Source organism: Stegastes partitus, unplaced genomic scaffold, assembly GCF_000690725.1.
Source record: "Stegastes partitus isolate 25-593 unplaced genomic scaffold, Stegastes_partitus-1.0.2 Scaffold3, whole genome shotgun sequence".
NCBI classification, from domain to species: Eukaryota; Metazoa; Chordata; class Actinopteri; family Pomacentridae; genus Stegastes; species Stegastes partitus.
Window position 1 is genome coordinate 150434 of NW_007577734.1, and position 11435 is coordinate 161868.

At 39.5% G+C, this 11435-nt stretch overlaps 2 protein-coding genes across 2 annotated transcripts in view; both read right to left on the reverse strand.

The window, feature by feature from the left end:
- The window catches only part of syngr2b (synaptogyrin 2b), a 20254-nt gene extending 10675 nt beyond the window's left edge, over positions 1-9579 (reverse strand). The window contains exons 1-2 of the mRNA XM_008276436.1: positions 9333-9579; positions 677-914 (exon numbers count right to left, since the gene is read on the reverse strand). Coding sequence (XP_008274658.1) covers positions 677-914; positions 9333-9443 — 349 coding nt within the window. The 5' untranslated portion in view covers positions 9444-9579. The remainder of the gene's footprint in view (positions 1-676; positions 915-9332) is intronic.
- A 129-nt stretch (positions 9580-9708) lies between these two features.
- Positions 9709-11435, reverse strand: part of LOC103353454 (uncharacterized) — a 19797-nt gene continuing 18070 nt past the window's right edge. Inside the window, exons 11-13 of the mRNA XM_008276447.1 lie at positions 10107-10155; positions 9935-10000; positions 9709-9857 (exon numbers count right to left, since the gene is read on the reverse strand). Of these exons, the coding sequence (XP_008274669.1) occupies positions 9783-9857; positions 9935-10000; positions 10107-10155 (190 nt within the window). The 3' untranslated portion in view covers positions 9709-9782. The remainder of the gene's footprint in view (positions 9858-9934; positions 10001-10106; positions 10156-11435) is intronic.

Sequence of the window (11435 nt, forward strand, 5' to 3'; positions counted from 1 at the left end):
AAAGAGAACTCAAAATGTATTTGGTGCAGTATGACACCACACTAATGCCAAGATTATCACTTTTCATCTTCTCTTTAAAAAAAAAAAAAAAAAAAGGAACAAAACTTGAACTTCTTTGATTATTTATCTTACAAAAAATGAAAAACCGTGGAATGAACATGTCAACATTTTTACAATTTCCCAATACTGAAAAAAATGGTGGCTTTTGCGTCTTGTAAATATTTAGTGCTTACAGTTTTTTTTAAAATTTTGTTTGCATACCTGTCTTCCATCTGCTCTGTGTAAACACTGCCTGCAGTTCACACCAGTTAAGTTGAAAAGTCCTTGAAATTTTGTGATGTGACTGCTGGCTACAGCTCATGCACTAATGGCTTTTCAGTTGTGCTGAGGAGTGCACAATTTTGTTAATTGAGATGTGCACAATAAAGTGATAAATGACGAGTGATTGCACATCGCAGACGAGTTCAAGGACTGTTGGAAATATTGCAATTTCAGTTTTTCAATCAAAAACAAGAAGCTAAAACACATAAAGTGGTGAAGAACAGAGAAGTCTGGTGATAAATCTCTGTGAGTTTGCCACTATTAGTGTCATTTTTCAACACATTTGTTTGACAGTTAATAGAATATATTGATTAGTGCAGCTTTAAAGCCCTTGTGAAGTATAAAATCTGCTCACCTGAGAATCCCAGGTCAGCCATGACAGCATACTTTCTTTCCTGCGCGTTGCTCATGAAAGGCAAGTAAACATCCAACACCAGGAAGGACACACATGCCAAGAAGGCAATCACCCCGATGCCCACAGCGTATTGACACGCAGAGTCATTCTGGTTGAAGATGCATCTAGCTTCAGCACTGTGGATAGGGTTGATGTATCCCTCTGTTGTAATACATGCAAACACCACAACAGCAAATACCTGCAGTGACACAGACAAAAAGAGAAAGTGGCCATTAAGGACAAGTGAAGGAACAGTGTTTTTAAGCTTTTAATGATATGCAAACAAACAAGAAGAACCTGTCCAAGCTAGAAAAGCTTTTCAAGTTTACCCATTAACTGCAATTTGCATACTTTACATTACTGTTAACCCTTTTCAAAAGCTCAACTTCCAGGCAGCCTCTGGTTTCAGTTCATGAAAGCACTGTGTGGACATTTACTAGCAGACTTAAAACACATTAAAAGAAATATGTGATTAGTCTAATTTTGTTTGATGTATTGAGGTGCTTTACTTTAGAAGACTATTCCTTGAGGATGCAGTTAAAGAAACTAGTACATCTGGTATTAAAATTGTCTCCAGTGCTATCTGAGGCTCCACTATGAGAAAATCACTGAAAGACTACAACAAACTGTGGCCACCATCAAAATAAAAAACTATAAAAATGTAAAATAAGAGATGTCAGAATATAAAGATCCTGCCTTACAATCCAGGTTTGTTTGCTTTCTATAGTTGCTTCTGCTAACTCTAAACTGTTTTTATTTTTTAAAGTCAATGTGACTACAGCGATAGGAAAATTCTTGCTGTTACAGTGTGCAGCTATTGTGACTACATTATCATTCCCTTTGATCATAGGCCCAAAGGTCAGAACTAGAAATTGTAAAGCTGAGATACATTCAGAGATATTGTAAACAAATTAAAAATCCAATAAACAAGGACTGGTTGGGTTTTTGCATTTTCAAATCACCTGTTGTCCTTTGGTGCCACCTAAACCTCGACAAGGTTTATATCTGCTGTTGCTCTCCTGCCCTCTGTGCTCACATATGCTGCATTTTAATACAGTGAAAATACCAATAAAGCTGTCCTCATTTATTGTTTTTCTGTTTCTGTTGTTAGACAACAGCAGAATGTATGAAATAGTGACTGAAACGCAACACATAAACACTACATGTTAACCAGCAGTCACTTCAGAGTCATTTCCATTATAACTGATTTTCTAACCGCATCTGAAAAACTTACAGAAGAGTTTAATACAACAGCTGTGCAGTAAATACAACAATATTTCTGTGGTAACTTTAGCTGGAAAAGAACCACTTGACAGCAACGTAGCCGAAGTTGCACTTTATATAAACAAGGGCAAACTTAGCATTACAACCAGAGCTACTCTGCTAACATGTCTTTTGGCTGGAGGTCAAACATACAACAACGCCAGGGGCGGCAGTGTCCATCAGAGCAGAAGTCTCCTTCAAAATAAATGCAACATAAGGAACATCGACCCCTGGTGGGCGCATAGCACTTGCTCTTATTCTGATAAGATTAACTTAATAATGCTCACATCACAACAATTTCCAAGTAAAATTGTGACTCTGAGGGAAAGTTAGAAGCCCTGAGGGCTGTACCACCGAGCAAGATTTGTGGGTTAGCGAGGTATGTTGAGCGTAAAGCCAGAGTTTTCAGTAACATGAAGGTGGCTCTCTTTTTACCTAGCTAGATCTCCATGGTAATGCTGTTGAGCTAACCTGGTCGGAAGCAGGTTATGTTCAGAGTTTCGGATTTAAATCGGCTGGAAAGAGCGTCTCCCTTTAACCAGATCGTTTCCTGGCTATTTTTTATGAGCGATACAGATTCTCAGCTGATGGGAATGTGTTTTATCTGCTAACATGCTGAGATGTGTGTGGTACTAATATCACTGATTGAAGCCATGTAGGTACAATATTGCACACAGTCGGTGGAGACGGAGACCGAGCGCTCCGCACATGCAATACTTTGCTGCTGATGCCAGTTTACGTTGGCGGTCACAGTTCTGTTGCCACCATCGGTGAAAGTGGTGGCGGGGGGGACGGTTAGGTTGCGGGCGAATGTATATCACATATCACCACAACGACCAGTGATACAGAAATCACATAAATATGTTTTTATGTTTGGCTCTGATTTTCTGTCAAGTCCGTTTACAGTGCTGGTATTGAGAAAATTGATTATTCTACTGGTATTTATTACAGAGAATATTCAATCAATAACATTCATTTCACTCTGATTGGGCCAAACAATAAAGGGATATTATTTTATTTTTATTTAACCTTTATTTAACCAGGTGAGTCCCATTGAGATTGACATCTCTTTTACAAGGGAGCCCTGGCCAAGAGGGCAGCAACAAGGTTTACAACAATAAAACACAAAAATAAGCTAAGTAATATATCATCACTATAAGGCATAAATACATGGAGTACATACAGTACATAAAAACTCATTTAAAGCAGCTACAGACTTCTTTTTTTACAGTTTGTAACAAACATTTAAAATCTCCCAAGGAAACAAGGTCAGACAATTTGAGCATTTTCTGGATCAAATTCCAGGACCAAGGGGCATTGTAACAAAACGCAGTCTTCCTGAATGCAGTGAAGGCACGAGGGACCGAGAACAGTAAAATGTCCTGGGAGCGGAGGCTGTACCCACTGGTAAAGCGAACAAGGAGGCGATTTAAATAGCAAGGGAGAAACCCTAAGATGGCTTTGTAGATGAAAATGTGCCAGTGGAGCCATCTGCGGTAATGGAGTGATGTCAGTCCAGACCCTTCATATAAGAGACAGTGATAGGTGAGAGATTTGGCGTTTAGAATAAAACGCAAGGCACCATGATATACAGTGTCTAACACCTTAAGGGATGCAGCAGGGGCATGCATATAAAGAACATCACCATCATCAATCACAGGGAAAAAGGTAGTCATGACAAGTCTCCTTCTGGCAGCGAGGTGAAAACATTGCTTATTTCTAAAATAAAAACCTAGCTTTAATCTGAGTTTTTTGACAAGTCTGTCCAAATGAGTGGAAAAGGTTAGTCTGGAATTAAGCCAAAGTAGGTAGCCAAGGTATTTATAGGAATCCACTAGTTCTATGCACTTTCCCTCAGCAGTGGAGATGTTAGGAGCAGGAGGCCTGGAGTGTGATCTAGAGAAATGCATAACTTTTGTTTTACTCGCATTTAAGACCAGCTTAAGGTTTTTAAAGTCGGCCTGAATCAAAGTAAACAATTTTTGTAAGTGGTGGAAAGCGCAAGACAGAGAGGAAACACAAGAATAAACAATTGTATCATCAGTGTACAGATGAAAGTTAGAAGAATCAGAATCTGTTATATCTCTGCCAATGTTGTTGATATAGATCATGAACAGGATGGGCCCCAGAATGGAACCTTGGGGCACACCCCGAGCAATTGACTTAGGAGATGACCTCTGCCCATCGACAAGGACTGTCTGGGACCTGTCCGAAAGATAACTAGCGAACCAATTAACCGAATTGAGACTCAAGCCAATATCATGAAGCCTATTAATTAAGATGGTGTGGTCCACAGAGTCAAATGCCTTGGATAAATCAACAAACACTGCTGCACAGTGTTTATTATTATCAAGGTTTTGAGTTAAGTCATTCAGCACTTTGGAGGCAGCAGTTATTGTGCTGTGACCAGATCTTAAGCCAGACTGAACAGGGTTAAGCTGACCACTTTTTAATAAAAACTCCTTTAATTGATCATTCACCAGGGATTCCATAATTTTAGCAACCACTGAGAGTTTTGAAATTGGCCGATAGTTGTCAACGTTAGTGGGATCCCCTCCTTTAAAAATGGGCAAAACATATGCCTCCTTCCAAGATTTAGGGATAGAATTAGTGGAGAGGGACAAATTAAACATATATGCCACTGGTTCAGCTATAAGTTCAGCTGAGAGTCTCAGGAGATAGGGTTCCAGACCATCAGGGCCTGGAGGCTTCTTAGGGTCAATAGCTTTTAAAGCCTTAAGGACACAGGCAGCAGAAATGTGTTCAAAAGAAAAACTATGGGAACCTGGAGCCTCTTCAGTCGTAGAAGAGCTGGGCAGGACATTAGATTTCAAACCAGGAAACAAGCGATCAAACAAGTATCCGGCAGAAACAAAGTGTTCATTAAAAAGATCTACAATAGATTGCTTATCCGTTATTGCCTGGGAACAATGAATAATTAGTAAAGGGATATACTGCACTATGGGACAGTGTCAGACCTAAATGTACTTTAACTAGTACTTTAACATGCAGCTGTCAGTTGGAAATAAATCGGCAAAATACATGTTTAATATTTTTCTACCAGCATTCCTGTCTTGCACCATTTGCAGTAGCAGCACTTTTTACCGTCACATTTTTAAAAAATTATATATTCCTCATTGTTCTCCGTTAAAACAACATGCTGACTGAAGCAGCTGCACTCAATCGTTTCAGTTTGTGCAGAAGAAGAGTCACGTGACACGTTAAACGCCCCTTTTTATGTGAACGCGCACAGAGTCTGAAGCAGAAAGTCTGAGTTGAAAGTTTATAACCACCTTTGTGATACCCATAATCTCTGGCTGGGGCTTTCGGTTTTGTCGATTCAGCTTACACAAAGAATGCCTGGCTATGTCAAACTTGCTTCGTAGTATACCCCTCAGGTCCTCCTTAACTGTTTTGTTCTGCTCCGTCAATCACAGACACAGAGAGAGTCTTCTTCAGCTGACGACACAACATTATTCTTAAAAGATGAAATGCAAATCCCAAAAGTTATTCAAAAAATTGAAAAATTTTCCAAGGCCTCAGGTCCATGACTAAACCTTAAGATATGTAAAATATTTTCTCTCCATGATATTCCATATAAATACATTCGCAATATACCAATAAAATCTGATATCAAATATCAAAGAGTCCAGCTCAATAAAGACAAAACAGCATGCCAAACATCTAATATAGAAAATAAACTTAAAGAATGTAAAACTAAATTGAACATATGGCTCCAAAGAGATTTATCAATTCTAGGACATATATATTTGACAAAAATTGAATGTTTATCCCGATGTATTTACCCCCATACTCAAATCCAATTTCAAACAACTTAACAAAATCAATTAACCAGATCAATTACAACTTTATTTGGCGAAATAAGCCACATTACATGAAGAAAGGCCGTATGATCAAAGAAGCCAGTGAAGGTGGTCTAAAAGTAATGATTTAGATTGCCTCAATGGAACATTAAAGATCAATTGGATAAAATCTTGGATAAAAAATTGTAACTCACTATGGTATTGTATCCTTAACATTTTTTTTTAATTAGGTGGTTTAAACCTTTTACTTGTTTGCAACTTTGATATCCAAAAGCCTCCCATATCCTTGTCAGAGTTCCATAAACAAATTTTGCTCTACTAGAAAATGTTGTACGTTCATAACTTCTCTCCACACACAACTGTAATTTGGAACAACAGATATGTCCTACATTGCAACAAATCTTTATTTTACAAAGAATGGTTTGAAAAAAATATTTGGTCAGTTTTTCACCTTATGAACAATAGAGGAAATCTTTTAAATTACGAGCAATTCTGTTTTAAATACAACTTTTACACCTCTCATTTAGAATTGTTACGTTTACGTAATGCACTGCCTAAAGAATTTATTTTTCTATCCAAAAACTCTTTAGTCAACCAAATTATAACTAAAACACATTTACCCACTCCCAAGATACATGGGTTGCCAATCTCTAACAAAAAATGTAATAACTCATTTATTAGAAAATTTTTAAACAATGAATTATTTCCTGGACTTCAAAATAAAAACGGCATGCTATCCAAATTTGACAAAAAGACTACAGCGAAACTCAGAACGATGTATTTATCATTTCCAGTTGCTCCCAAAGTGAAAGAAACACACTTCAAAATTATGAACGATATCTATCCATCCAAAGAATTATTAAGAATATACTTCAATATTCAGGAAAATAACTGTACTTTCTGTAATACAAATATAGAAACTACTGACCATTTATTTTTTGATTGTATCATTGTTCAAAAATTTTGAATAGACTTGTATGAATGGGTAAAATCCTTTTTTCCTTCAACACCTGTCAATTTCTCAAGAGATGATGTAACATTTGGTATTCTGGTAAATAACAAAAAAGAAGAACTCTGTCTTAATGTAATTCTATGTATTGCTAAATTCTGTATTCACAAATGTAAATGTCAAAGATGTTCCCCTATTATTTCCTTCTTCAAAAATGATCTTAAATTGTATTTGAAATCTTTGGACCGAATGAAAAAAAAAAAAGCTGTCAAATTGCAATCCTACTTTACTGAATACCTCCCAGGCGAAGAATTGATGTAATTCCCCCATAGACTTTGAACTCCTTCCCTTGCACACTCTATAAGCAACGGGCTGACTTTTGCACTTTTTTTGTTCCCACTCATTTCTGTCTACATTGACATCAAAGAAGCCATGTTTGTCAAAATGCACTTGTTTTTTAATTTAAAAAAAAATAAAAAATAAAAAAGAGTCTTCTTCCTGAAGGATGAAGTGACAGCAGCAGCTCAGCTGAAATTAAAGCTACAAACACAGGAACTCAAAACAGGGCTAAAACCAAGAGTTACACTCTTATGGTAAAATGAACCATCTTTGTCGCATTTTCAGCTTAGAAACTGAAACACTTGTAATAATTTGCTGAAAAGGAGGCACAACATGGAATCTTTGACATTTACATCTATTGTATTTTTTACTTTTAGAAACTGGCTAAGTTTTGTCTTAAAACAGCATCATAAAAAAAAGAGTATTTTCTTATCAGTTGCTCTTAAAACATCCCTCGGCTCTCGAGCTCATCTTGCCAACTTCTGCCTGGTTCCTCTGACCTTCCCGTGGTTGGCCGCTGATATCTGCTCTGATTACCCACCTAACCATGTGACCTACTTCTGAGTGCAGCTGCCTGCCATGTGATTCCAGAGATGCCACCAGCTCCCTAACAACACTCATAATGAGATCTGGGAGGAAGACAGAGAGGGACTGTTTAACCGGTGGGAAGGAAGAGAGACTGCAATCCTGCTGGTGGGACGAGCCCAGTGATACAGAAAATGAGCCGGAGACCAACCATTAGGGAAGCAAATACAGTGAGAGTTCCTAAACATGAGACAGAAGTGAGATGGGGATTTTTGGAGGAGCAGATGGATGTTTCTGTAAATGAACATGCAGAAAGTGTTGGCGTGCTGAGCGACAGATCTCAAATAGATACCAAACGAGTTTGACTTGATGCACTTTTGCAGATTTTCCCTTGTTACAAAAGCAGGTGTGGTGCATTATGGGACCTGTAGGCAGAGTTGCAGAGCGAACAATTCACCCTTGCACCACAGGTTTTGCCTTAGAGAAGCAGGATAAAAATCACCAGAGATACACGGTGATCTAGTCAGAATGAATATGAGATGAGTTGTGCACAGCTGACAGGCAGATCAGCATGACTAAGAGTAAGAATGAGGGTCAGCCGGGGAGAGGCAGGTATCACCTTACCTATTAGCCGCTGTTTACCAGCAACACACACATAATCCCTCTTACACACTTGCACAGTTTTCCAAACACCAATATTTTTCCTCCAGTATAGGTAATACCTGTGGGCACTTGGACCAATAATGTGCATCTTGATATCATGTATTCTCAATGTTTGCAAAATAAATAAATAAATTCTACTTTTGGGTTTGTCCTTTTTATGATTTAGATCATACCACACAGAAAACATGTTTGAGTTCTCTCCACCTCCAGTCATGGAGGTGCAAGACTTTACGTTGCAGCGAAAAATGAGCTCTCAGGGAGTCAAAATAAGACGGGAGCAAAGAAACCCAAACATCTGTTTCAGAGGGGTAACCAAACGGATCACAATAAACCACATGTAGCATCTGTGAGAAGATATGATTTCCTTTTTACCAGGGAGATGTTGAGATCAAGGACGGACAAACCTGTTTAAACCTTCAGTCTCTGTGCTGGTAGTTACCCAGAGTAGGACAACAGAGTATTTCACTCAGAGTATCAAGTGTGCCTTTGAGATTCATTGTGAACTTTGCACATCAGTGTCCTAATCACAAAAACAAATCTGTGCCATAAAGTTTGCCTAGCAACAGGTGATCAGGGGTGTGAGACAGCTTCCCAGAACTGTCCCAGGTGCATGAATTCCCCTCTCTGTGTAAACATGTGTCTGTATGACCTCCTCAGAATGACAACTACCAACATTACCGCGCCCTATGCAAGTTAAAACACATCAAAAGTGGACCAAACAGTTTATATTTAGCTTTATTTTTTAGCTTGTGCTGTGCTTCAGGAAGTGAGGGTCTGTGTGTGTGACGGTTTTGTGTCTTTGTCCTCTGGCAGCAGCAGTGTTGCCCTGCGCTGTCACCGAGCCGCTGTCACGGAGCAGCTGCATGAAACTCGACTCCCGGTGGACACGCTGCATTAAAGCAGAAATAACAAATATAACGTCAAACCACTCCACAGCTCAGGGGCTCCTGGCCAGACGCACCTGTTCACAGCGCAGGCCGAACCTTCTTTCTGCCTCATCTGAAACTTTGCAGCGACTTTAACACACACAATCCTGCCCGATCGGTGTACTCACCCAGCTGAGCAGCCTCACGATGGTCTGCGGTTGTCGGACGAAGTTGAAAAAGTTGAAGCCTCCTCCTGCGAGCGCAGCCCCGTATGCACTAACACCGCCCGTCTCCTCCATGTCTCGGATCCTTTATGGCTCTCTGTGCGGGCTCGAACCGACCTGACAGCTCAGGCTTCCTACCGACTAGACTAAAGCTAAAACCTGCTGCCACCTCCTGCAGCGCTGCTTCACTGAAGCCACTCCGAGGAGCTGCGCAAAAAGGCGTGCGTAAAAGGGGCGGAGCTCAGTGGGGAAAACGATCATGTGTGGCCTGCTATCATTACTTAACCCTCCCCAGCAATGTATTTTTAGAGATAAAAAACGCTCATGTTCATTCTGAAAGGACACGACAGACGAGTATCAGATGTTTATTTAACCACAACAGTCTGTGTTTACAGAGCAAACATCCTCGACTCCTTAAACTAGTTCATCCTCCAGCGTCTTCTTCTCTTCTTCAATTTCAGGCAATTCATCCACTGAGGCTTCACATGGCTGTGGAGGACACAACCAAAAGTTTGACTGGATGTTTGTAACCAACTGAATGATGTAATAAATCCATCAGATCTCACCTGATCAAATTCATCTCCTCTGGCTGTTTTCACCACATCAGGATCCTCATTGTACACTGATAAGTCCTACAAGAAAAGAGGGTTAAAAGGTACTTGCCCTGTCAAGATAAATATGGTGAAATATTATATGCTTGCTCCTGTTAGTGGATGAAAAAGAGAAATACTGACTAACCAGGTCACCCTCATATGCAGCATTCATTCGCTCCATCTCCAGGTTCCACCTAAGAAGAAAGTGGTTTTATACTCAGTCAGCAAACATGCCGAATTTGGAGGTCATCAAGACTGCTTCGGGGTATAAACAACAAACTGAGAAGGTTTACATAATCCATATTAACCATTATTTTATAGAGGTGATTCAGAGATTTATTTTGATCATTAATATTTAAATTTGATGACCTGGCAAAAAAAAAATAATCTAATATCAATAAAGCAAAAGAACCATAGTGTTTGTTCCACAGAAGTTAAATCATCGGCATTTAACATTCACATCATTGTATAGAAACTCCATGATTTTTTAAAATTTATTTATTTATTATTTATTTATTTTTACCAAACTTAACATTTAATGAATAAAAACCAGAAAAAAGTAATTTTCTGAGTTTCAAATGTTTAATTGATAAACATTTTTTAAAATAACCCTTTCTTCATTCACATCTTTATCCGCTCATTCACGGAACAGTGCTTTTGACAACTGAATGCTGATATGTTAAAATAACGAGCAGTGGTAAAGTTGCTATATTGAAAATCGTGTAGCACTTTGCATGTATTATTTTTATTGCTAATGTGCAAAAAGAACGTAGCCTAAAAGATTAGACCTTCCTGACTGACTCTGTTGCCCATAGCAGGCAGCAAACGGAATTCTACGTAAAGTGCTCATGGCAATTCCATCCATCCAGCCATTATCTATACACAGCTTGATCCTCACTAGGGTCGCGGGGGGGGGGCTGGAGCCTATCCCAGCCGACTTGGGGCGAAGGCAGGGGACTCATGGCAATTTTTCAGGAAAATCAAATAAAAGATGTATGTAGCAACTAGAGATGCGCCGATCCGATACTGGGTATCGGTATCTCGCCGATACTGGACGAAATTACGGTATCAGATGATTTACTTCACAGTGGTAACTGGCCGATCCCATACCGCCACACACACACAATCCTGCCTTCCGACACATCCACGTGTTCGTCTGCTCACTGGCTACAAGTTTACAGCGTCAGAGAGTGTCTGCAACCCCACTGGTCGAATCTACAAGGGTGGAACTTGTCCGTACCGGGTTGACTGTCTGAGACACTCCATTGGCTCTTCAGGCTGTCACTCACCCCCCAAAGCCCTCGTATTGGCCAAACTAGGTGTCAATCAAAAAGCTGAGACGTCCGTCTAGCTGACTGTAGCGCTTTCAACGCGATCTAAAATAGATTCAGCCTGATTTTGCCAGAAGAAATGAATAAAACAGCTGATCTCAAGCTGGGAAGACATTACTTCAGAATTTGTGCCTTTGAGGATC